Source organism: Callospermophilus lateralis, chromosome 4, assembly GCF_048772815.1.
Source record: "Callospermophilus lateralis isolate mCalLat2 chromosome 4, mCalLat2.hap1, whole genome shotgun sequence".
Lineage (NCBI taxonomy): Eukaryota > Metazoa > Chordata > Mammalia > Rodentia > Sciuridae > Callospermophilus > Callospermophilus lateralis.
Window position 1 is genome coordinate 119,126,308 of NC_135308.1, and position 26,974 is coordinate 119,153,281.

Genomic DNA, 26,974 nt, shown 5'->3' on the forward strand with positions numbered 1-26,974 from the left:
GGCCCTATTTAAGACGCATTCAAATCCTGGATGCCTCTGACAAAAGTGAGCAGAGTCACCCAAAGATCATAACAGAACTCTCTGCCCCTTTATAGCATATCTCAACGTAGAGAACTTCCTTATAGAACCTCAAGTATACGGGTTCCACACCTTTGGAATTCAGCCAACAGGCTTAGTTTTGATAAATCAGTACTCATGGGTCCTGTCCAAAGAATGTAAGAAATAAATGTTTTTATTTTGTTTCCTGTTCTTTTGAAGATCATATAAAGATGCTCCAGATTGGAAGCATGCCTCCTCCTTTATAGATTTTAATTCTGAAAATAGAGTTTAAATTGATGGCATTTCTACCTAATTTATTCATCAAATAGTTATTGTGGGACTCTCAAGTCCCAGTCACTGTTCTGGGTATAAAACAACAGCAGCAGAACAAAGAATGACAAAAGTCCCTGTTTTCAGAAAGCATATATTCTACTGGAGGGAGATAAAGAGAAAACAAGTAAGTAAATATATATTGCAGAAAGCAGTAAGTATATAAAAAAATACAAATAGGTTTCACAATTATAAATAGAGTGTCAGGGTTGAACTCACCTAAGAGGGGACCTGTAGCAGAAACCTGAAGGAGGTGAGGCTTTCCAGGGGAAGAATATTGCAGGGAATGAGATGAGTGCATGTGAGGGCATGTCTAAAGTGTTTGAGGTTCAGCAGTAAGGCCAGGATGGGTGAAAGGGTAAGCAAGGGAGGGTGGAACCAGACAGCATCAGAGAAGGACAGGGGCAGCAGGGAAATCATACAGGAGATTCCGGCTATTCCAGTCACTTTGGCTTTTACTTGGCTGATGGGAAACTAATGGAAAATTTTGAGATGAGGGTGACATAATCTTGTGTTTGAAAGAGATCTGTTTGATTACTGTGTCAAGTTTAAAGGAGGCAATGAGGACCAAGTAGGCATCTATTTCTGTAATTCAGGAGAGTGTGCCTTTGACTGTGGTATTTTAGTGCCAGCAGTGAGAAATAGGTGACTTATGGATATTTTTGAGTGCAAAATTAACAATATTTGCAGATGAATGGGATGTGAGGTATAAGAGCAAGAGAGGAGTCAAGAATGTTTGTCAAGAGGAGTCAAGAAAGGTGTTTGGCCTGAGTGACTGGAAGGCTGGAGACACTATGTGCTGAAACACAAAACACACTGGGAAGAACAGGAAAGGAAAGATAGAACTCATGCATTCAGTATTAGCTACATTGAATTCAGGATATTTATTAGACATCTAAGTTGTGACGCTGAATAAGCAGTTTGCTTTAAGATTCATCTGTTTCCTGAATGTATTCCTTTCAGCTGAGTGCTTCTGTAGCACTGAGACACATGTGAATCACTGCTTGATCCAAACCATGCTTATGAAATTCTACATGAAGTTGAGGACCTTAACTACTTTCAGAAAAAAGAAAAGAAAAGAAAATTAATAACTGTAAGAATATCACTTATGTGCTTATAATGTATAAAGAGTCCCAAAATAGAGCTAACTATCTACAGTAACTTTGTATTAGGTCACCAAAGGGCAGAACAGTGCATATATTACTGTATTAGCTTTTGTTTGGGAATGGTCTTAGTGTCTGAACATTTTGGTACTAAGTAGAAACTGATTTGATTTTCAAGTACAAGAGGAAAACAATGTTTCTTGTGCCAGATATGTATCTATGCACAAAACTAGTTGGAAAGGTCTCGGCATGAATACCCAAATCACAATTGACCTCTGTTCATTGTGACAGTAGTATCAAGAAATGGAACATAAGTGATGAAAAGGAAGAAGAGCAAGAATAAATTTAAAACCATAGAGTAGGTGACAAGGGCATTTCAAGAAATACAAAATTCATTGTAAGTTTTTACCAAAGTGCCTGGTGGAGAAAGGCAGGTACTGTCGATAGGTAAAGTTAGCCTAACACACACACAATAACAGGAAGTGGTAAGGACTGCGGTGATCTGTAGGGCGCAGGGTTGAGGTGGAGGTTGAGGGGTGCAAGAAGGTGGAAGGGAGGGAAGGGTCCTTCACTGCCTTGCAAGACTGAGAGGGAGGACAGCACAGCTAGATTTTTGCCTTATTTCCAGAAAAGCCAAAATTGATATTTATATTAAGTCTCACTTTCAAAATGTTGGCATTGAGTTCACATTTTCAAAAGCCTTCTATAAGGCAAAGAAAACTTATTTATAAGCTTGCTTTGGGTCTATAACTTCTAACTTTGCCATTTGCACACAATTTTAATTATTAACTAACTGAACCATTAAGTTCCTACATAGTTATGACAATTACTTCTCCTACACAGGGGAAGCCATTCTTTTTAGTATATGACCTGAAATTTCTGTTTCAATATATAGAAGTCTTAATATTCAAAGACAAAAGTGCAAAATCAAAATAATAATAGAAAAAAAACAAGTCCCTTTTTCAGAATTTAAAAAATGACAGTTATCAATGGTTATTATTTTTTGCATAAATCTTCTCAAATTTAAGTTGTCAGCAATAAATTGAATACGATGTGGAATAAAATAGAGTCATGCTCTGCTGCTTTCAAATAGGTTGATATTTTGTAAGACTCTCCTAGAATCTTTTTGGAAAAGACGTTTGACCTTGGAAATTACACAGACTAATGGAAAAAGACTGGCTCTGTCTGCGATAAACACATTGAGAAATTTTCAACATGACTCTATTTTTCATAGTTTTTCCTAGTAACTAATTTTCTCTATCATTCTATCTGGAAATTTTCATTGATAAGCAAGAGTATGGGAAGTATTGGATCAATTTAGCAGAATAATGATACTCAACTCATGTTGATATGCTAAGCAGGCTGCTGGACCCTGGTTTAGGCACTGTGATAGAAGAAGGATCTAGGAAGATATATTTCTTCCAGAGAACTTCCTGAGAGTTTCTTGCTCTGTGTGATATAATTTCCACATATACCCATAGATTTGAAGGAGGTGGGTCTCCATTTCCCTCTTCTAAAATAATTGAGAGTAAAGAAGAAACACAAATAGCCAAGAAATACACGAAAAAAAATGTTCAACATCATTAGCAATTAGGGAAATGCAAATCAGAACTACACTGAGATTTCATCTCACACCACTCAGAATGGCAGTCATCAAGAATAATACTAAAAGCTGGAGAGGATGTAGGAAAAAAAGGAACCCTTTTACTCTGTTGGTGGGGCTGTAAATCAGTCCAACCACTATGGAAATCATTATGGAGTTTCCTCAAAAGACTAGGCACGGAACCACCATATGACCCAGCTATTCTAATCCTCAGTATTCATCCTGAAGACTTAATCTTATTACAGTTATACATGGATACTCATGTCTATGATAGCACAATTCACAATAGCCAAACTACGGAACCAACCTAGGTATCCATGAACAGATGAATGAATAAAGAAAATATGGTATATATATACAATGAAATTTTATTCAGCCATAAAGAAAAATGAAATTTTGGCATTTATAGGGAAAAGGATGAAAGTAGAGACCGCTATATTAAGTGAAATAAATCAAACTCAGAAGGTCAGGGGTTGTATGTTTTCCCTCATGTGTAGTCACTAGAGAGGAAAAGGAAAAGAAAGGTGGGGGTGAATCACCTAAAAATTTCTGGCTGTGATGTTCTATGGCTTGAAGCTGCTATGCCTTTTGGATTCTTGCGTGCTTTTGAAAACTTCTCTGTCTCTTTATGTAGTATGAATTATCAATGGACCTTTTACTAGTACCCTCCCACCTCTCCTGATTTGCTAAAGCTAACAGACAATTGCCTGAGAATCCAGACTTCCGGGTTTACTAGAAAAGTATATAAAATAGTATTTACTTGTATGTAGTATATACTTTCTATGTGCTAGGTTCTGTTCTGTGCATTTAAAGTAGATCATCTTATTTAATCCTTATAGGAACCCTAATGGAGATAGTACTTTATGGATTAGAAAACTGTGACACAGAGAGGTTGAGACATTTGTCAGTGGTCACGCAACGTGTACACAGCAGAGCTCCGATTGGTACTAGGTCATCTGACCCTTGTACCATGTTGTGGATTGTTTTTGAACAAAATTTGAATAATTTTTCTATCAATTAAATGTCTGGATTATATGCTGCATGGGTTTTGCTACACCAATTGGGTATATGTAGAATAAAACATTCCTTTCTTGTCTTCTGCTGTGTTCTAGATTGTTGACACTACCACTTGAAAGTCATTATCATAATATTTTAAACGTAGGAAAACATTTCCTTGTCATTTTCTCAGGATCAGTTTTAAAAGGTGAGTATGGTTCTTGTTTATATATGGTCCCCTCAGGGACAAGCCAAAATTTCATCAGTTTCTTTAGGGAATTTAAAAAGCCTTCTATTGCTTGAGATGGAAATAAAAATCAACTTGGGGTTTAGAGAGATGAAGGACAATTTTAGTTCGCAGTCCCCCACTCCTGCTTCATAGATGATGCCAAATGTTATCAGGAAAATTGTTAATGATGGAAATGATGACTGGAATACTATGGAAGAGGAAGAGAGATAAGAAAAACTTGACTGAAAGGCAAGCTGATGAACAGGTACAGTTGTCTACCCTTCAATTCAGTAGGCGTTACGTCAACTTTGAGGAGATTTATTGACCTAGGGTAGGAAGTCATAAACTGCTCTTGAAAATTTGATCTTGAGCTGCGGTGGGCTCTGAGCTGGCTAGCCACATATGCTTTCAGTGATTTCTTGGGCACTTTGTAAGACCTTGCAGGATTTCAGAAAATTAGTGTTTCCCTCTGACTTACTCTTCATAACAACCCCTTTAGACACCCTTCAATGCCAGTTACTCCATGGAAAAGTCCTTTTATGAATTAAAAAAAAAAATGGAGTCTTTCTCTTTTCCATTTCTTTTTTGAGGACCATTGTATTATTTTCTTCTTGTGAAATAACTGGATTACAGCTGTTGAGTCATCTAATGGGATCTGTGTTCTCAACTTACAACAACTTTACATAAAGGCGGCTTTCATCAAAATAATTGTGTTGATTTTTCATTTCTCAAGGAAGAAAAACTCAAGCAAGACCATGGCATGAAGATTTTTTGTTTGTTTCAAATATCTGAAATATTCAATAATGTCTTGGCCTTGGATCATCTTTCTCTACCAGGTTAGCTTATTCGCCTACGTGCCCGTTTGCAAATATGATGGTGCTTGAGTGAGTCTCAGCAGGAATATGCAATTCTAGTCCAGCTCACATGCCTGACATAGTATTTCTTTGCATAAATTCTTTGGGTTTTCACGTTTTCCCAGCTGCTGTCTTGATAGCTGCATCATTAGAGGAAGCAATTCTGTTCAAGAGATAGGCACATAAGGAAAAGCAAAATAAGGACCAAGTTGGGAAACAGCACCACAGAAACAGGCCTTCACTAAAAGAGGAAGAGCCCCTAGTTCCTTCTTGGATCGGGCATGCTGATGCAAGCTTTTTATCGAAGGGACTCCTTCTCTTTTCCACTTTTCAGACTTTGGGGAGGTGCAAAAGTATCACCGGAGAAGCTGTAAGTGCCCCTGCAAGGTCAGATGAAAATGTGTGGCCAGAGAGTAGAAGACAGTGACCTGACCAACCTCCATGCCCTATAGCATAATGCAATCTGTTCTGGCTAAAGACCCCCTAGGTAATGTAAGCGTCAGGTATAAAGATGTGCATTATAAGAAAATAGCTTGTCTGCAGCATTCCAACTTTCTTAAGTTTTGTTTTCACCTTTATCTCATGCATGGCCTTACCTCACATTTCATCATGTAACTCTTATAAAAATTTCTAAAGTTTCTCTCATTTTCTTCTCTCTTATTCTTGTTCTCTCTCCACACCAATTTTCTTGCTCTTCATTCTGTCTAGCACACCATGATTTATTTATCCATTCCTATTCTATTAGAGCATTATTCTCTCCAGCCTGCCAGTTACTTTATTTTTTGTTCCTTCCAGGTTATAATAAAATTGTTTTTTTCCCTTTTCTCTAAAAAGGAATGATCACTTAACAAACTCCCTCTTAATCTCTTCTTCATATCCGTTATTATCTGCCGATCAGTAGTTCATTATGTCCTGGCTAATTTTTATTATCTGTGCCAGTTGAAGAGGCTGATCAAGGACCATTCATCTGCACATGTGCTAAGCACAAGTGTTTGCTCTAGAGTTTTTGTATTTCAGAACCTTTGTTGGAGAATACTGCTGTGTGAACAATGAATCTATCCAGTACCGTCTTATGAGAGATACTAACAAGCACAATGTATTGTCTATAATAATATTTAAAGAGGCTTTTCATCAGTCAAAGATATTTTCTAAAAATAGTCCAGGACTATTTAACAACAATTACCCAACCTAAATGAACCAATATATGGTCAACCTGGTCTTTAACTTGAATAAGAGTATAGATATGGCTAAATATCTAATTTAATTAAAAGCAATTCTCTCAGGCCCAAGGGAAATATGAATTACCCTATGGGGTGGTCATGTTTAGAGAACCCCCACTTCAACTGCCATGGACACTTCTTTTTGTTGTTGTTGTTGTTTTTCCATTCCCTTGAGGCAAAGGGGACAGATTAGCTATAATAAAACAAGAGAAAACAATAAAATGGTATTTAATTTTTTGTGTGAATCTGGCCAAGTTTATTCTTAAAGACCAGACTATAATCATTCCTATGGCCACAATAATTTTCTCCCCAAATCCCACAATATCAAAACTTGATCATCCTATGGTATATGTTTTTATAAGTTCCTAAAGGAAATTTTGTAATAATCTAATTTGGGAGAGAAAAAAAGAAGAAAATTTTGTTGGCAGTCATCAAATCTGAATTCTAAATCCACTCCTATCTATGGCAGGTCACTTAGCTCTTTTCATCTCACAGTTCTTATTTACAAAGTAAGCTTGCCCTGGGTCATAGACTGCTGAGGTTGACTGCAGGAACATGAGGGGCTTTACTGAAGACTTCATTTTGCAATGTGAAAAGTTATTGGTGGTGATAATGGCATTGAGAGGATTATGGTACTGATCTGCCTGGTCAAATCTCTACTTAGTGCCCCAAACAGCAACTGCACAGATTTTAAAGCTAGATCATTTGCATTGACATTTATTTGTGTTATGACCTTGGGTAAGTTGGTTAACTTGTCTGTGCTTCAATTTCCTTGTCTCTAAGATAGGACTAATAGTGCCTACTGTATAAGATAGAGAATTATATGTGTTTATATGAGTAGAGTCTCTAGAACTTTACATGACACAATAAGCATCACACATAAATTGTCAGTTATTATTTTGAGAGGTCTCAGGCAGGTAAAGGTGTTAGTGAAGGCACTATTACTCTTTGGGAGGATTCCTTAATCTTGATTCCTGTTATACCTGTTCCATCTAGCCCAAGTCTAGAAATCCCTTAGACCAGACATAGTTTAGCAGGGCTATACTGATTTGGACTTTTCTGAACTTTCCTCATAACAGATCTATATCTTAAGAGAGAATAAAATTTATGTCCTGTTCTTGCCCCACAGAAGCCTAGAGCTGGAGGAGGAGGGCCTGAAGATGTAAGGATGGCTCACAGCCCCAGGTTGTATGGGGTTAGGGTTAGATACATAGCCAGCATAAAAATCAGGGGGTGGGATACACAGCCAGGGAGATAAACAGCCCCCAATCATTGCCTTTGACTCCTTTGATCTCTTGCTAGTACCTTCCATTGGCCAAATCCAGCAAAGGCCAGTGGGTAAGAAAATCCCCTGCTTCTGTCTGTAAAGCCTCCTGTGGCACAGAGTGGGATGAAAGAGTAGAGAGTGGATCTGGGGGGCAAAAAGAAAGCATGCTGCACGTGACCTTCACTGGGCTGTGGATGCATTCCCTGTACTGTTGTGTTAATATATTTTCCCTTGCTGTGACAAAATACCCAAGACAAATAACTTACGAGAAGGAAAGTTTTATTTAGGTTCATGGCTTCAGAGGTTTCAGACCATGGTTGGTTGGCCATTGCTTTTGGGTCTGTGCTGAGGCAGCAGATCATGGTGGGGAGCAGCTGGTAGGGCAAAGCTGCTCATTTCGTGGCTGCCTGAAGGCAAACAGCAAAGGGCTGGAAGCCCAATATCTGCTCTAAGGACATACCCCAAATCATATAACTTCCTTTCAAAATTTCTGCCATATTCCCCAGTGCCACAGGCTGGCAACCAAGTCCTTCGTGGGCCTCTGGGGGGCATTCAAGACCAAAATACAGCACCTCCTTTCTAGTTTTCAACACTAATCCTGTCTTTGGAATGCAGCTGGAAAAAAAAAAAAAAGCAGATGAACTGGTCCCAAGAAATGATGGAATAATTCACTGACACTTCCAAATATTTAACTTGTTATAGGAAGCAAATGCACCCTCTTGCACTTAGTTTGAAGGAAACTGGCTCTGTAAGTGTGCTGACCAAAATACAGCCAATCTGCCTGGACACTTTAGGTCACCAACTTTCTAATACTACAGAAATCTTCTAGACTTCCACACCAGGAGTGGCCATGGATCTATCCTCCAGAGGCAAGATGCCTCTGGCCACTGGGTTCTGAAATCCTTGCCTTCTCTATCTGAGGGGTTTACATTAAGGGACCCTAGGCCATGAAATCTTCATGTTCTCTAAGGGATTCTGGACCTTGGTGTTGAAGAATGGAAGTTACCATTAGTTAATAGTGTTCTCCTAAAAAGCATTAGACTCACATTACCCAGATTCTGTGTTCCCTAACACAGTCAGTTCCTTAGCAATTTACTTGGTTGCTATAAAAGTCCTTGTACTTTGTTTCTACATTTCCAGATAAAATTTATGTTAATTCCTAATCTGACTCTATTCAGACCTATGTAGACTCCTTATCATCACCTTGGCAGATAGGATGTCAATATGGACCCTTCAGATAACTAACCTTCTAGCAGGACAGAAATCTCTTCTGGACTTCCATGCCAGCTGTGGCCATGGAACCACCCTCCAGAGGCAAAGGTAGATATCACTGGCCATTGGTTCTGAACTCCATGCCTCCTCTCTCTGAGAGGTTTACATTAATGGACACTAGGCTATAAAGCTTGGGAGGGACACAAAACATTCAGACCATAGGACCCCACTAATAATAGTTAGGTGCTTATATTTTTTATTGCTTAAATTAATAAAAGAAAAAGTTGTATTAGATTGCCAGACTGAAGCCTAGCCCACTACATCTGATGATTCATTATATCTCCTAGGCCTAGACATACTAAATTCTTTGTAAATGTTTTGGGGATAAGGGAATTAAATGAGTGAGTGTGGTTTGAAGCCAGTAATTTTCTTGTTCGTTTCCAATTTTCTCTGTGATCAGTACTTTCCTTAGTGAAAAATCAACTTCCTTCCACAAGTCTCAATTCTGAGTTTCCCTGAGTTTCTTTCTCTCTACTTCTGCTAATTCCTACCTACCTACTTACTATTTGAATCTGGATTTCATAAACATTACAGTACAGATACATGATTTACAATAGGCAAGAACCAAAAAGCAGACTTACTAACTGAATGGAGCTCTCAAGGGGGTTGCTATTTAAAGACGAATCATTTCTGGTTATTTAGCAATTATGAAGATTAAACATGGTAATATTTTTGAGAGCACTTTATAAAGAGATAGTGTACTATGCAATTATATTATACAGTATACTATGCAATCATAAGTGTAGATTATAATAATACAATTTGAGGAAAATAACTCACAGAATTTACCCAGTTCACTCTTCCCTAAAAGCCCAAGAACATTTGTATATCTTTCTACTAGATATTAGTTTAGGCTGAGGTCAAGAAATTCAAGCAATGGTTAATACTAGTTTAGAAGTCAGCAAGAATTAATATAGTTTTCAAAGGTATGCTATTATAATAAAAATATTTAAGAACTAGGAGGCTGGGCTGGGGATGTGGCTCAAGAGGTAGCGCGCTTGCCTGGCATGCGTGCAGCCCGGGTTCGATCCTCAGCACCACATACAAACCAAGATGTTGTGTCCGCCGAAAACTAAAAAATAAATATTAAAAATTCTCTCTCTTTCTCTCTCCCTCTCTCTCTCACTCTCTCTTAAAAAAAAAAAAAAGAACTAGGAGGCTGAGGCAGGAGGGTTGCAAGTTGAAGGCCAGCTTCAGAAACTTAGCAAGGCCCTGTATCAAAATAAAAAAAAAAAAGGACTGAGGATGAAGTTCATTGATAAAGGGTCTGTGGGTTTCATCTTCAGTACAAAAAAAGAAAAAAAGGTTAACAATTGGGTTAACTGCCAATTTTCATTATGTTTAGTAAGTAAATAAATAAAATTGAAATTATTCTTGTAATTTAATGAAACAACATATCAAGAAAAGTTTCCTAAACAACATGTCTCATGTCTCTTTTAACTTAGTGATTCTTCTTTCTTTCTGTTTTTTTTTTTTTTTAAATACCAGGGATTGGACACAGAGGCACTTTACCACTAAGCCACATCTCTAGTCCTTTTGATTTTATTTTTTGAATTTTGAGACAGGGTCTTGCTAAGTTGCTGATGTTGGTCTTGAAGAGTATACCACCATGCCAGACTTAATTAGTGATTCTGATTTTAATTCTGTAAAAAATAAAACTTCATGTTTTTTCCACATGTTTAATATACAAATTAATATTATTAATTTAGAAATCAAAATATGACTGACAGTAATACTAATTTTTTAGTATTACTGTTTTTTCTTATTCATGAAAAAGCAGTATATTCAGCTTCCATTGAGGTTTTGTACAGATAACCTGCAAACAAATGTCAGTTCATATCAAAATTTATTTATTTTATTTTTTTAATTTGAACATCAGTAGTATGGAATACTCATTTTTTAAAAAGAGGAAAACAGGGGCTTGGGCTATATGTAGATCAGGGGTAGAGCACCTGCCTCCACATGTGAGGCATTGGGTTTGATCCCCAGCACCACATATAAATAAAAATATTGTGTCCATCTACAACTAAAAATATATTTTTTTAAAAAAAAGAGGAAAACAGTATAAACATAATTATTTTGAAAGGAGGAAGAAAGAACTTTCTTAAAATTGTATGATAGCAAGCATTAGGGAGAACAGACCACACGTGAGGAAACCAGTCCTAGTTTCATCTCTGCTACTTAGTAAACCTTTTCTTTCAGTTAATTCTGAACACTAAATATGTTTTCCCAAGTGCATTAAAATGTAATAGCCTTCAGTGATAAGCATAGGGAGATATTCCTCACCAGGACCAATTTAGGTCAGCTCCTACAGCTTGTAGTTAGACTGATTGTTCTGCTGTGGTCTTACTCTCTTAGGAGGAAGCCCCAAGAGAATTTTTTGGAAAGACGTATTAGGCAAAATTCTACTCTTTGCAACTGATTCTCTCTGCCAAACCCCCTACTCTTAATTCTATTAGAGGAGCCCAGAGACACTGGGAGGATCACATTACTTTGAAATACTCAACTTTTGGCTTTGTATGAAGCTGAAGGTGATTTCTGTGGGAGGTTGCTATGACAATTTGCAAACAGTAGAGGCGATGAAACTCCGCAGGAGGTGGCTCCCTTCTCTTTGGAGTCTGCACTAGTTGGGGCCTGCAAGCTGGGTCCTGCAAGGGGCTTGAAGACGCACGAAGCTGGGTAGAGTGGAATGGACCCTTATCCCCAGGAGAACTTCAAAAACTAGATACCTCTCAGAAAAGAAATCCACAGCATAACTTTCTGCCCTGTCATCTGAGATTTGTCCAGCTTTCCTCTCTCGTTCGTAACTGTTGAAATGGCAAAACCGGTGACCTTTGGACAAAGGCATACAATGTGGCACGCAGCACAAGGCGCAGGTGTGAGATGGGCAAGCAATTTTTTTGGTACTCATGGGAAAGAGAAGTAGTACATGGCCAATTAAAAGGACAGAGAAATTTTTCACGTGTCTTGGAAGGGAAAGGGAAAGAATCATACCAGAGGACGAGAGAATTTAGAGGTGTCGCTCCCTCGCAGCAGAGAGCAGAGAGGAAGGTGTGTCTCTCCCAGTGGCCGCGTGGGGAAAAGGCTTCCAGTTGTAAGGAAATGGGAGGTGTCTCTGATGTTTATTTTTGCCTAGCAACCCACAGCCAACTGCTTCCCCAGATGCCTTCCACAAGCCTCTCTCTGCCTCCTCTTGTCCTAGCGACTGGAGAGCGGTCATTTGGTGTCAGTAAAATCGGGGAGGGTGTGTGTGGCTGAGGTTGAGGTGGGAGGGCAGCCCATCGCCATCGCCCACGCTCAGGGTCACCAGGCTCAGCAACGGCTTCTCCTCGGGGCTTGACTTTCCAGGGTGACCCTAGCACAACTAAGTTATATACATGACAAACTGGAGAGGAGGGTGGTTAAGTCTCTGGGACCGTGGAGTAGGGGACAGTATTGTTTGTGAGCAGCCATTAGAAACTGAAAATGCATTTGTGTTTAGGGGAGCGCTTGGATGGGGAGGGGTCTCTGCGGAGATTTCAGTAGGAAAGAAGCAATGGTAGGTGGAGTAGCAAGGCAAAAGAGGGGCGTTGCGGGGGGGTTAGAGAGGCCAAGGAGGGGAAAAGATCCTTGGTGGGGAAGCCTGCGGGAACAGGGCAGATGGCCGGAGGGGCAGGAGGAGGGCAGGCGGGGGCGGCAGAGTTTTGCAGGAGTAGAGGGGGTAGCTATGCAGAGGATCTGGTGTGGAACTGGGACTCCTGTGGGTGGCTGGGTGGGGGTGGGGTACGTGAGTGTGTGTGGCTAGGGCCGGGGGGAGTCCGGGGAGGGGCCTACGGCGGGGGCGGGGCTGCCCTCCCGGGCCGCGGCGCGCGCGGGCGCTGGTGTGTGAGTGTGCGCGGGGGCGCGCGCGCGAGCCCGGGAGGAGGCTCCCGAGCTAGTGGGTCCTCGCGGCACAGCCCGCTCCCCGCGCCCCTATGTGAGGGAAACGGGGAGCCAGCGGTGCGCAGGGGAGGGCGAGGCATGTGCACGGGCCGGGGGGTGCTGCAGCCGCCCGAGGAAGAGGAGGACGGCGGCGGCGAAGAGGAGAGCGGGGGGCTCGCGGTGGCGGGCCCGGGCCGAGGGGATGCAGCGGACTGTGTGTGTCTGGCTGTAGCTAACGCGAGGCGGCGAGGAGGCGTCGGAAACCCGCGTAAGGGGCGGCCAGGAGGCGGCGGCGGCCGCGAGAAGTAGCAGTGGGACCGGCGGCGGAGACGGCAGCCCTGAAATGCATTTTCCTCTCCAGCGGCCATGTTAACCAGGAAACCTTCGGCCGCCGCTCCCGCCGCCTACCCGACCGGTAAGGAGGGCCGTCCCGCCGCGCCGCCCCAGCCGGCCCCCAGCCGGCCCCCGGATCAGCCCTGGCGGGGCGGGCAGCCGCTGCCCGCGGGACCTCGAACAAAGTCGGTGGTGAGGTGCGGGAGAGCTCCGAGCAGACCGTGCGCCCTGGCCTCTGCACCGCTGCGCTCATTGTTGCACGCGGGCCCTGGGCGGCCTCGAAGGGAGCCCTCCTCCCTGGCCTGGGTTCGACCTGCGAAGGCTCTGGGCCGTCCGGGCCTCCTCCCCTCTGGTCCCAAGCTTGGAGAGGCCGTTGCGCCCTCCTCGGCCAGCCAACCCCCCCTCCTGGCCGCTGGCCGCCTGCAACGTGGGCCGCGAAGCTCAGGCCCAGCCCGGCTTCCCCGCGGGTCGCGAACTCGCGCGCCAGGGCCCGACTTAACTTTGCAGCTGCCTGAGCCTCGCCCGTGGGTGCGCGCTGGGGAACCGGTCCCGACGCCCCCTCACTCCCCTGATGCACGTTTTTGCTGTCCCATTCTCTCCCTCCATCTTCTGGGAAACAGAATTCGCTGCCCATTGGGGTGGGGGATCTGGATGACTCTCTCCCCCCTGACCCTCTTTTGTCTCCTCCCGCGTGTGGCTCCCAGGCCGAGGAGGGGACAGCGCTGTTCGCCAGCTTCAGGCTTCCCCGGGGCTCGGTGCAGGGGCCCCTCGGAGCGGAGTGGGGACCGGCCCGCCCTCCCCCATCGCCCTGCCTCCTCTCCGGGCCAGCAACGCTGCCGCCGCAGCCCACACGGTGAGACCCAGCCCATGGGTGGCCAGGGGGGTGGGGGGTGGGGGGTGGGCGGCGGGAGGGCCCCAGGCAGAAGCACCGGGCTTGTGGGGTTCTGACTCTGGGACAAGTGAGGGCGAAGTGCGGGCAGCTCCACGCCCCTGGCCTGTGGCCTGTCCTCGACGCCGCCCTCTGTAACTTGGGTGAGCCAAAGCTGCAGCCACAAAGGAATATTTGTGGCGTGGGCCCCTCACTTCCCCTCTGGAGCCCGCCCACCCTTGAGATCCTCTTCCTTGGAACTTCCTCCTCTCCGCTTTCCTTCTGTCTTCCCTCTTTTTTTCATCCTTGCTTCCCAGAGCTCCCTTCCCTGACCCGGTAAACAGCCCCCCCCCCCCTCCCGTGGGTAGTGGGTATTTATAGAAACAGATATGTTAGGGGACAGCCAGGCCGCCTTGCCCGGAAAATCGATCCCCCAAAGAGCTTCTGAGGCCTGGCTCCAGCCAGCAGGGAGCACCACCAATTGTCCCCCGCGTGTGTAAGCATGTTTTATGAGTGCTACAGGTTTGAGCACAGCAGAAATTGTAATTAACATTAACAAAAATAAGAGCCACAGCAGTAGTCAAAACAAAACAAGCCACCCCTGTAGGATTCTCTAGTTGGATATTATTCAAAAGGAAAGGGCTAGCTTTGCTTTGTAGGTGGCAAGGTAGGGTGCCTGACAGGTGCTGTGGCCCCTCTGAGGGCTAAGAGGGAGTGGGGAGCTCAGCTTGGGACTGGTGACTGCAGAGATCAGCAAGCTGGATTGGACTTCAATATGTACCTCTTCTCAGCGCCCAGCGATTGCCCTTGGATGGTGACTGGCAGCTTAGAGGAGGTGTGCACTTGAAGGAGGTGATGGTTTCATAGATCTTTTTACCAGTTGGATCTTTCAGAGGAGCCCCCTAAGGTGGTTAGGTGTGAGGGATGCGTGGTAGGGATATGGTTTTGTTTGCCAAGTGAAAGTTGAGTTCCTGTAGAAAAGGCCATTTGTAGCCTGTAGGGGATCATCATGTCTTCTGGGGGAACCTGTTTATTCGAGGAAAAATTGTGAGTGAATGTCTGGGCTGGAGTTATGCCTGTTAGACTGAGAGAGAGAGAGAGAGAGAGAGAGAGAGAGAGAGAAAGTGGGAAGGAGGGAGGTGATTTCAGAGGAAACATTTTCTTGTTATTCATATTCTCATTCCCTCCCCCCCCCCCCTCTCTTTCTTCATGACATGTCTAGTTCCAGGGGCTAGGAGTTCACTACACAGATATTAACTAATCTGTATTGGACTGTTGATGGGAGGGAGAGAATCTGCAGGTAGGATGGATGATTCTGTGTATTGCCCTTGAATGTTATTGTCACAGATACTTCAGTTAAGGAACTACCTTTGGTTTTAGGGATTTGGATTTTTTTGTTTGGTTTAGAATCATCTGACAGTTTGGAAAATATAACATCCAGTTTTTTTCCATGTGTTGATGTAATCACATGACATGATGTGAACTGAGAAAGAATACTTGGTTTGCATCTGGATTCCAGTTTTTTAAGGATGGGCTTTGCTTGATCAGAGCCTCTTTGCCATTGAAATATGTGATGAAATTAGAGAAAACAAAATCTCCACTGGAGGAATAGCCTGTGGTATACCAGAAACGTGAATATGTGAGTGTATTTCCCAGTGCTTCTAATGATAAATATCTGTGTTTTGCTGTCTAAGTATGTGTAGTTTACTTGTTTTTAACTTAAGTGTAAACTTCAGTATGCTGTTAATTATTAGATGCTTCGTTTTGAAAATGTGAATTTGGGTTTGAATGTTGTTTAGTTTTTATACTATATGTATAACATCACAGATTTCATAGAATAAGAAAGTTTAAAGGACCACTGAATTTATGGGATTCTATTCCTTCATTTTTAGTTGAGGATGCAGACTCTACAAAGTAACTGGTTTGGTCAAGATTCCCTAGCCAACTCATATCAATACATATTGTACAAACCCAAACCTTCCCTCCTGAAACTGGTTTTAATATACTGCCTGGCACTATTAAGTCTAGGAAATTGTATTAGCTGTGTTATAAATGCAAGAACCTTTGCAGATTCATATTCCCATATGTCTGTCAGGTTTTTATAAGTTTTTTGATTTTAATTCCAGAGCAGTTACACCTGGGAAGAATTATTTTAGAATGAGTGGGGAGAAAAGGGCATTAAAGAGAGAAAAATGGTCTTGTCATAGGAGCTTGCCCATATTTTCCCTTATAAATGATATAGTAGACAGGTAAATAAGTGATTATAAAGATTATGATTCTTAGAATTTCCCATTGCCTCTTGTTTTCTGTCTCCTTTTATCTTTTTATACTTAACTTATTTAGTTTATTTGTCTTTTAAAGTATGCCCAATATCTATCTTGATTCCCAGTAGCTCTTTTTAAAAAAATATATATATAGTCTGGGAGATATTAATATATTTCATTTATAAAATTCCAAAATACTAAAATCTATCACTTTCATGACTTAATGCTTAAAGCACTCTCCAGTTACCTTTATGAAATAATTTGGAGTAAAGAATTAAAGTTCATATTTTAAAAATAATAGTATTTGGAAGAGGAACAAATTGATATTGTGTAGACTCAGGGCTACATAGGCTGTCTTTGCTGGGGAGGAGCTAACATACTTTTTAGACTCAGATTTATTCCCATAACAGTACACACAATAGTTTTAGGATGATTTTGGAGAAGTTTGTAAACCCCTGGAAGATATTAGCACAGTAAAAAAAAATTTGTCAAACTTGTTAAGACTATTATTCTAACATAATTTTTAATACTGAAATATTTCATGGTCAAAGGGAGCTGTTGTAGGTCCTCCTATTTTAAATCCTCACTTGTGGATATTTTAACCACTGCATTCAGCCTATGTTTTTAAATGTGACACACACTGTGCTAGACATTAGCAAATCAAATAGGAATAAGCTAGGTTCTCAGCCTTCAGAGGCTCTAGTGGGAGTGAGAGTTTTTTAATAACCTTAAGTTTATGATATAGTCCTGGCATATGTATTCTGGAAATGTTCTGGCTTCTCTAGTTTTTCATACCCCGCTCCACCCCACCTTTATAGATCAGTTAATTGCACTTTTGAGTTTGGTTATGATTCAGAGTCCTGCAGTGTTTGAGGCTCAAATTCTTCTTTGACTTGAGCTCTCATATGAGTCCCTTCAATGTCTAGAAAGTTTAAGGTTCTATGTGTGGCTTTTAAGTGTTTAGGTGTCTGCTACAGGTGTTTTTTAACCAACTGTCCTCAGCCTCCAAGTCTCTGCTGATGTACTGATAGCGTAACATCTTGAGACTTAAGTCACCAAGGGACATGTCCTAATGCCCTGGGTATTGACTTCATGTTTTCTTTTGAAGGTACAAAATATATTTCTCAAGAAAACCCCCAAGAAAGGTGAGAATTAATAGCAATTTATTGACATGTATTCTTCTATTCAGCAAATAAGTGCTTATTGTGAATCTGAGTTTATGTTAATAGGACTTACAAAGAGGTGGACCCTGCCTTGGAATTACTTAAAACCAATTCTAGGTGGGTACATCTGATATTAAAACAATTACAGTAGAATGAAGTAAGTGTTATTAATAACATGTCAGCGCACTATAAGTATAGAAGGAGCTGTTTAGTAGGTCAAAGGAGAATTGAACTAGGCATTGAAGGGTGCGTAGCATTTTATCACTTAGACAGTGGAAGAAGAAGATTCCAAGCAGCATCTGAAATGAACAGTCATAATAGTCCTAATGAGGTAGCTTTGTTACCTTCTCTCTGCAGACAACAACAGTAAGGTTCAGAGAGATTAAGTAAATTGCCCAAGTTCACATGGTTGATAAATGGTAGAAGTAGATTTATTTCATGTTTGTCTTACTGGAAATCCCTGGGCTTCTATAAAACGTGACCTCATTGAAAACAAAGGAATGTAAAAGTGCTTGGTGTTTACATGGGTCTTGGGAAATTCAGTTTTGTTTCTTTTAGTCTAGTGGCAGTGGTAGCTGAGACTAGAAGGGCTTAGATTATTGAGGCTCTACATTTTAGGGCCTTGTGTTCTCACTAGTAAGTTGCATTAGCTGTGGTAAGGGGACATAGTTGTCAAAAGCAAGAACACTCAGATTGTAAATGTAACTCTGAAGACATTATGAAGAAGAGACTTGGAGAATTCCAGACTGAGAAGCAAGGGTGCATATTATAAAGCTGCTTTAATTGTCCCAGTGAAAGGCAGTGGATATGTAAGATGCTTATGGAAAAGGTATGCAAAGATAAACATGACTGGACCTCATGGTGGTTTGCGAAGATGGAGGGGGATGCCAAGAGGGTGTTCCAGGTGTGCCACTTCCAGGTATACCACCTGAGTGACTGTGGAGGTTAAGACTTTTGTTTGTCAAAAATTGAGAATTATGAAAGGATAAAACCATTTTGGTAGAAAAATCCCAAGTTGGGTTTGATATGCCTCTGGAAGAGAGAGCTAACAGTTGGATGTGGGTCTTCAGCTCTGGAGACATGTATTCTGCAGGTCTGAACTAGGGCAGATAGGGCAGACATGAGCCCAGGAATGATGCTGAAGCCTGACTGTGGTCAGGGAATTGTGGGAGTGAGCAACCAAGAGAACTGAGCCTTGAGCTCTGAAGAACCCTGGAACCAACCTAAGGACAGGCAAACTGACAGTTGATGCTGCCAAAGGAGACCAAGAGAAAGCAGTTGGAGAGGTACAAGATGGTCTAGTTCATGGGGAAACTGTCTAGTTGACTAAAGTGTTTGTGATCAATTTTTGAAATATTCCAAACATAAAAATTGCTATAGCAAAAATTAAAGTGAGTTTCTGATGTTCAAAAAAAAAAAAAAATGATGGCTATTATTTTAGAAATCCTTAAACCTTCAAGGTTGATGTAGCTTTAAGTTTAATGAAGCATTTCTTATAGCATGTATATAAGTAAGGCATACTTTCATCCTGCCCTTAAGAGAACAGTTGTGTAGGAGGGATATGTTTTGAATTCCAGGTGTTTTACTGCTAGTGATTGACAGACCATAGTGGGGAGGAAGGGATGAAGAGAAACAGGTTTGGGAATAAAAGCAGTGAAGACTGTATTAATTTTATATATGCCTAAGGCTTTCCTAATGCATTTTTATGGACTGTCCTGCTTTTGGTGTAGAATGAAGATAAACTAACCTGTCCAGCCACCCTAATATAATACAAGGTCACCTAGCATGGAGTATCAGTATCATATCTGAGTTTAATAAAAAAGATCAACTATAAATCTTAGGAAAATCTCTCTGAGAAATAAGATCTCTGAATCTATGAAGTCATAGACAGGTCCAAGTATGACTTCTACTTTGCTTTAGAAGCAAGCTGAGAGAAACCTCAGTTTGCAGATAATCATAAACATGGTATGTCTGTCAGCTTAAGAAAAAGGGAAGGGCTTGATCTTCTAGTAGGAAAGATTTAAAATTTCATTTTATAATTCTGGTATCCCAGACCATTTCTTGAATTCTTATGTTATAGCTACAGAGCACTTTTTTTTTTTCCTAGTAGCATAAAAAGGCCCCAAATGTAGACTTTAGCAGGGGCTAATAGAAAAAAATACTGATGACAAAGGCCTTCAGCTAGTTTATTGTAAGCTGTTAAAGGACATCCCACCCTCCCAGTTTTGTGGCTAGACCTCTGGCAATACCAGGTGAATGAATGAGGTGAATTGTGAGTGATAAGTTGGTCTTTGAGATTTCATATAAAAATCACTAGCAGGCTGCTTTGAAGGAAATCAGGCATGTTCTCAGAATGCCTAGCCTCTTGGTTTCCCAGACCAGTTTTGTTTAGACAAGACAGTTCAGGGATGCACCTGTGCCTGAAATAGCAATTGCTTCTTTGTATTCCCTGTTAGAAAGTTAAGTGTCCCAGCAGCCCATAGAAATACATGTCTTCTGAGGGCAGAGCCATTGACCAAAGCAAGGCCCCAGACATTGTGGTGGTTGCTTGGTTTGTTGAGCTGAATGGCCTTAAATGGTCATTACAGTCAGTAAAGCCCAGAAACTTTTAAAAATAGATCAGAGGCTTACAAGATAACTATGGTGCATATCTTTGTGAGGATCTTTCAAACAGAGTTTTGCTTTGTCACTGAATCATATATATGTTCCTAGATTTCCAAGGAGCAGGGAATACTGATGATTAAGCAGTTTGGGACTAGATCTAGATATTGGAGAAAGAGTATATAACTCTTGTCCTCATGTTATTTAGAAACTGCTGTGTAAGGTATGGAAGATGCTGTGATCCCAGGGTTGGGAGCCATTGTAAATTCTGATGTGCTAATGCTTTTCCAGTGTCCACTGTCATTTTTATGTTAAGTATGAATTGAGTGGAACACCTTTGAGGGGCCAGACCTGGTACTAAATATTAGGGGATAATAGAAAAAGATGCACAAGAAAGATTGGTCTCTGCCTCACAGAAGAACTTACTATAAGGACTCTAGCTTTGCAGAGCAACCTGCTTATCTGTTAGATTTCACAGTTGTGAGGTCCCTCTTTCCTGTGTTTTCTAGCCTTACTCAGTCACCTGATCTCTTTTTCTTTTATTGTATCAGAGCCTGTTAGCATCATCTCCATTCTCTGTCAGTGTGTTCATGAGGTCTCTCCATTTAGTAAAACTAATTCTGGCTATGGATTCAAACCAAAGTGGATTTTTGTAAAGTTGGGGGATGGTGACTGACTTATAAAATCTCACATTTGAACAGGCAGAGCTCTTGCATTCTATTTATGTTTCCTGTCTCAATTCCAGATTGGTGGCAGTAAGCACACAATGAATGATCACCTGCATGTTAGCAGCCACAGCCACGGACAGATTCAGGTTCAGCAGCTGTTTGAGGATAACAGTAACAAGCGGACAGTGCTCACAACACAACCAAATGGGCTTACAACAATGGGCAAAGCAGGCTTGCCAGTGGTGCCCGAGCGGCAGCTGGAGAGCATTCACAGACGGCAGGGGAGCTCCACCTCTCTGAAGTCTATGGAAGGCATGGGGAAAGTAAAAGCCACGCCCATGACTCCTGAACAAGCAATGAAGCAATACATGCAAAAATTAACAGCCTTTGAACACCATGAGATTTTTAGCTACCCTGAAATATACTTCTTGGGTCCAAATGCAAAGAAGCGCCAGGGCATGACAGGTGGACCCAACAATGGTGGCTATGATGATGACCAGGGATCATATGTGCAGGTGCCCCACGATCATGTGGCTTACAGGTACGAGGTCCTCAAGGTCATTGGAAAGGGGAGCTTTGGTCAAGTGGTCAAGGCCTATGATCACAAAGTTCACCAGCATGTGGCCCTGAAGATGGTGCGGAATGAGAAGCGCTTTCACCGACAGGCCGCAGAGGAGATCCGAATCCTGGAACACCTGCGGAAACAGGACAAGGATAATACCATGAACGTCATACACATGTTGGAGAATTTTACCTTCCGCAACCACATCTGCATGACATTTGAACTGCTGAGTATGAACCTCTATGAGCTCATCAAGAAGAATAAATTCCAGGGCTTTAGCCTGCCTTTGGTCCGCAAATTTGCCCACTCGATTCTGCAGTGCTTGGATGCTTTGCACAAAAACAGAATAATTCACTGTGACCTTAAGCCCGAGAATATTTTGTTAAAGCAGCAGGGTAGAAGCAGTATTAAAGTGATTGATTTCGGCTCCAGTTGTTATGAGCATCAGCGTGTCTACACATATATCCAGTCACGTTTTTACCGGGCTCCAGAAGTGATACTTGGGGCCAGGTACGGCATGCCCATTGATATGTGGAGCCTGGGCTGCATTTTAGCAGAGCTCCTGACAGGTTACCCCCTCCTGCCTGGGGAGGATGAAGGGGACCAGCTGGCCTGTATGATTGAACTGTTGGGCATGCCTTCCCAGAAACTGTTGGATGCATCCAAACGAGCCAAAAATTTTGTGAGCTCCAAGGGTTATCCCCGTTACTGCACTGTCACGACTCTTTCAGATGGTTCTGTGGTCCTCAATGGAGGCCGTTCCCGGAGAGGGAAACTGAGGGGCCCACCGGAGAGCCGAGAGTGGGGAAATGCACTGAAGGGATGTGATGATCCCCTTTTTCTTGACTTCTTAAAACAGTGTTTAGAATGGGATCCTGCAGTTCGCATGACCCCAGGCCAGGCTTTACGGCACCCCTGGCTAAGGAGGCGGTTGCCAAAGCCTCCCACTGGGGAGAAGACTTCAGTGAAAAGGATAAGCGAGAGCACTGGTGCTATCACGTCCATTTCCAAGTTACCTCCACCTTCCAGCTCAGCTTCTAAACTGAGGACTAATTTGGCACAAATGACAGATGCCAATGGGAATATTCAGCAGAGGACAGTGTTGCCAAAACTTGTTAGCTGAGCTCAAGTCCCCCGATGCTGGCAATCTGAAAGATACGACATAGCTGAGCCTTATTGGGTTGAAAAGGAGTAGCTCAGACCTGTTTTTATTTGCTCAATAACTCGACTCATTTGTATCTTTTCAGCACTTAATTTTAATGTAAGAAAGTTATTTGTTTTGTTTTTATAAAATACATGGGGACAATGCTTTAAGTTTTTATACTTTCTGAAACTTTTTGTTTTCTACAAGTACGATGAGCCTTACTGTATTTAGTGTGGTGGAGTAATAACATCAGTGGCAGGCCATTGATTACTTCATGACTGCCACGCATTTACAGATTGGTCAAAGACATTCACTATGTTTTTATGGTTCATATTCTCCCCTTCTCTCTCCACACTCCAGGTTCATGCACAGGTGTAGCATGTCCTGCTTCTTTTTTCCATAAATAAATCTGGGTGGTAGTGGTGGTGGGAGGACAGTAGTCAGGATGAAAATGATATTCTAAGAAAAACTGCACCTTAGAGATTTTTGTTCCTGAAGTAATGATCAAACAAATACAAAATAAGATCCCCAAGTTTTAAATTGCCCAGTTAGCATTTTCTGACATTTTAAAAGCTGGCAAGGCAGCATTTTGGTGGCTAAGTGGAAACGGAAACGTGTGTGTTCCTCCAAATTTTCTACTCTGATCGGCAAGCTGTTTTGTCAGGAAGCCTCCTATTACAAGATTGGTTATGCACCTAATTTTAGAAATATATTCCATGACTGTTCCTCACTTCTCTGCTCTTCTCTCTGTTCCTCTTTCACCACACATCTGTTATCTGCATTTAGTTTGTCTTCTTTCTTCAGCTGTACATCCCAGACTGTTAATTCAGAAAGAGACATCTCAGCTGTGTGATTGTGACCACCACTTCATATTCCAATTTTTAAAAGAACAGCAGTCCAGCTACTGAAGGTGGGGATTTCCATAGTTCCAAAGAAGATTTAGCAGGTTGGAGTGAGTTCACACGTTTCAGGTGCCACTGCAAGGTTCCCTTAGCCTGGGAAAGTATCAACTCTCTCTTTAAAGAAAGAAAGAAAAAAAGCAGGGTTGAAAACCCTCTTGGTGAACAGAAATCACTGTGGCCATTCAGTAAGGCCAGCTTTAACAACACATTTAAAGGGAGAGAAGTTCAACCTCAAGTTAAATGGTTTGACTTATTCTTTGCATCTTTAGAAGAACCACAGAATTTGCATTCCTCTATTTTATTTTACTTTCTTTTGGATTGCACTGATTGTTTTTGTGGGAATGACACTTTACCTGGGAAAGTAACCGAGAGTTAGGTAAAAGAATATTTTCTTCTCTGAATAATAATTATTTTCACAGTGAAAATTTCAGTATTTTATCACTAATGTATGAGCAGTGATATATATCAATTTCAAGGCACGTGGAAAAATTTTTTAGTATGTGCAATTTAATATAGAAAGATTTCTGCCTGTTTGGACAATAGGTTTGGGGTAGTATAAATTAGGATAAATAACCTTTTATATGCACAGATATTATTGTATTGCCTGTAAATTGATTTACAAGTACTTAAAGCATGGTCCCCAGTGAGGCCAAGAAAGTTTCCGGTTAAGTTCTTTTAATATGAATCCTACAGTTTCTTTTACTTTAAGATAAAAAAATTGTAGTTTTGGAAAAAAAAAAAAAACATTTTACTTATCTTGAGGCTTTGCTGGTTGATGGTGGAAAAATATGCTCAGGAAATATTTCAAATATTTGCCAAAAAACAGTAATAAGATTAGCTTATTAATAAGATGGTGATATTGATATTTGCTTTACTATTTAAAAGTGTCACTGATAAATTAATTTGTACTTATGTATTTAGAAATTATAGCTTATTTCCCCTAGTCAAATTCTTTAGCATATTGTACACATTTATGTGTAATCTGTGAAAGTGCAATAATATGTTAGTAAGTTGCATTTGAAATAATGCTCATGTGATGAAACCCCCCAATCAGTGGTTTATAGGACTTAAACATTTGAGTATTTATTGAGATTTTGGCTTAAAGGCTTAAGAAGTAAAAGACTTGGTTTGGTGACTTTGTAAAACCATGAGTCTCTTAATGATGGTTAGCTTCTTGAGGTCATTAAAATAAATAAAAACACATAAAGGTCATATTCCCCTTATAATTCTCCTCTTCCATTTCCACTCTCATTTTTACATTTTGGCTCAAATACATGAGACTGAGCCTGCCGTTATTAATTTTCCTATAAAATGATTATACATATGAAAATTTACATTAAATAGTAAAAATAAAAGTTTGTCTTTTCCCCACCACACAAAACTGGTTCTTAAGATGCCAGCAATGCATTTGTGACTATCTTTATTCACAAATGCAACCGGAAACTTTTAAGCCAAACTATAATGTGCAGTGCTATGGGGCTTTTTTTTTTTTGTTTTCCTCTTACCCAAATACAGTGAAAGTTTCTATATACATGAGAGCCGCCACGTTTAAGCGTTTAGTGACAGAGCTGCTTTTAAAAAATTCTAGTTGGATTATACTATCAGAAAAAAAAAAGTTGCATCTTTGTGATTTTTCAAAACCTAAAATATAAAGGGCTCTGTTAGGCTACTAGGAATCGGCTTGGAAACAGTCCTTGGTCTCACAGGTTACCATTGTCTAGGGATGTCTGAGCTGTTGTCAGATTTAGGAATAGCACAGTGTTGTCTTGTCTTTGGTTGCAGTCTCATTTGGCTCCGTTTCTTGCACCACCAGAGTGTTCATTGCCACTTAAGTGTATTGCTACAACGGTGGAACAACAGTGATGCAAGACCATGTAGATTAACAGTAGAGGAGAAATTGTGCCCTTAGTGTTAACAATGTGCCTTTTGTTCTGAATGCCATGTTGTAGGGCATGCATTTTTTGGCCTCTTTAACTCTTTGAATGCTAGGCAGTAAGGATGGAACCCACCTCTGCAAAGATACATCTGTCTTAACTATCTAGTTACAGGCCTTAATAGAAACCATAAGGCATGAATCATCATTGGGTGTTGAACAAGATAACCATTGGCTAGTTACACAGGGAATCCCTGTGTTTAAGGGGTTAAAGATGTCCTTTGTTGTATCTTAACATCAGACTGATTTTTTAACGGATATTTTTTTTTTGTTATGCTAACACTAGACAAAAATCAACTGTATTTGTAAAAATTTACCTCAAACCATTTAATTTTATAGTGTGATTAATCCCAGGGCATTTGGTATGAACCAAAGTGCATTCCTTTTATATGTGCCTGGCTCTAGTAAGGATGGCCAGGGATTTTTACAATATGGGTGCAAGGCACTTAAGCCACTTTTAAACTTAATGGGTGGTTTGGAGTCATGTTAAATGACTCCATCAGAATGTTAGAAAACACTTTAGGCATCAGTAGCATTGGGCCATATTGGAATCTTCAAATATAAGTGTGAATTATTTTAAAGAGAGCATTCATTTTTGTAATTTTTTTCATCAAAAATATTTCTGGTAAGCAGAAGACTTTTTAAAAATCTGATTTGGTTGGTAAAGGTTTTAATATTGCCCAACATAATGCTGTGGTAGCATTTAAAAAACAAGTATTTGTGAACTCTTTCTTTCTTAGGGGCTTGTACATCTCTCTGCTATGGACATATATAAAATTAATTGTAATTATACTCAGCTCAACTGCTACAGTTATGTCTAGGCAGTGGCTTGGGTTTTTATCGAGCAACAACTTAGACACGTGACTGTAATATGCTGCAACTGTGTGTACTGAAAATATGTGAAAATGGTTGAATGTGGACTGTGTATATATGTATGTAAAAATTTCTGTGAGATGCTGCTGTCGCCACTTAACATGAAATATGTTCTAGTGGATTTTAATCCTAGTGGCCAGTTCTATGATACTGTATGTATTGTACAGCTGATGACAGGAGTAAGACTGTTTAGTGAATATTTGTTAAATTTTATTGTTGTGGCCAGAGATAATTTCAGAATAAAATTTTAATGTCCTACCTTACTTTTCTCCCCTTTTCTAACTATAATTTAACTCCTGATCTATTGCTGGTATCATTCTTGGTCTGCTAGTCTGGAGAGAGTTTAGAATGTTAAACAGATAGTTCTATATCAGTGACTTGAGAAGTTAAAATAGTCCATTCTACTGGTTTGTTCATTGGCAATAATTTATTAGTTTAATTTAGATGTGCAGACTTCAAGTAAGAGAGATTAAAAATTTAATAGGCAGTTCTTGGTATTCTCAGAATATTCTATTTTTTTACATTCAATGTTTTTATGTTACTATTTTACATGGTATTAACCGTATTCTACCATGCTAGAGCCTCAGATCTTTTTTTTTTTTTTTTTTTTTTTTTTTTAATGCTCCAGAGTGGCAGTTGAGCTATGGGGACAGAGTCTGTCCATTCTTCCCCACCAGTCCTCATAATTTCCTACACAGAATTTATGGTAAATTATTAGTATGTGCTCTCTCCTGCTCCACCCCATGCTTTTTAATGTGAATGCTTTTGCAGTTTTTGTACTTGGTGTTCTCTGTGGTTCACATTTTGGGGTTTTAGTGTCTCTTGTCATGACTGGGTCAGAACTAAAGCC

At 40.9% G+C, this 26,974-nt stretch overlaps 1 protein-coding gene across 2 annotated transcripts; it reads left to right on the plus strand.

The window, feature by feature from the left end:
• Window positions 1–12,819: 12,819 nt before the first annotated feature.
• Dyrk2 (dual specificity tyrosine phosphorylation regulated kinase 2) lies at window positions 12,820–26,457 on the plus strand. Of its 2 annotated transcripts, XM_076854839.1 has the most exons (3): window positions 12,820–13,228; window positions 13,851–13,999; window positions 20,788–26,457. In XM_076854839.1, exons 1-3 carry the CDS (start codon window positions 13,180–13,182, stop codon window positions 22,393–22,395), a joined length of 1,806 nt encoding a protein of 601 aa, XP_076710954.1. In that variant the 5' UTR covers window positions 12,820–13,179; the 3' UTR covers window positions 22,396–26,457. The 2 variants fall into 2 exon arrangements, with proteins under 2 accessions (XP_076710954.1, XP_076710955.1); XM_076854840.1 differs by lacking the exon at window positions 13,851–13,999 and having other exon boundaries at window positions 13,187–13,228.
• Window positions 26,458–26,974: the final 517 nt, after the last annotated feature.

Coding starts and splice junctions, on each gene's coding strand:
- Dyrk2 (XM_076854839.1), top strand. CDS start 13,180: ATGTTAACCAGGAAACCTTCGGCCGCCGCTCCCGCCGCCTACCCGACC. Junction 13,229..13,850: donor TCCCGCCGCCTACCCGACCG/GTAAGGAGGGCC, acceptor TGTGGCTCCCAG/GCCGAGGAGGGGACAGCGCT. Junction 14,000..20,787: donor CTGCCGCCGCAGCCCACACG/GTGAGACCCAGC, acceptor TCTCAATTCCAG/ATTGGTGGCAGTAAGCACAC.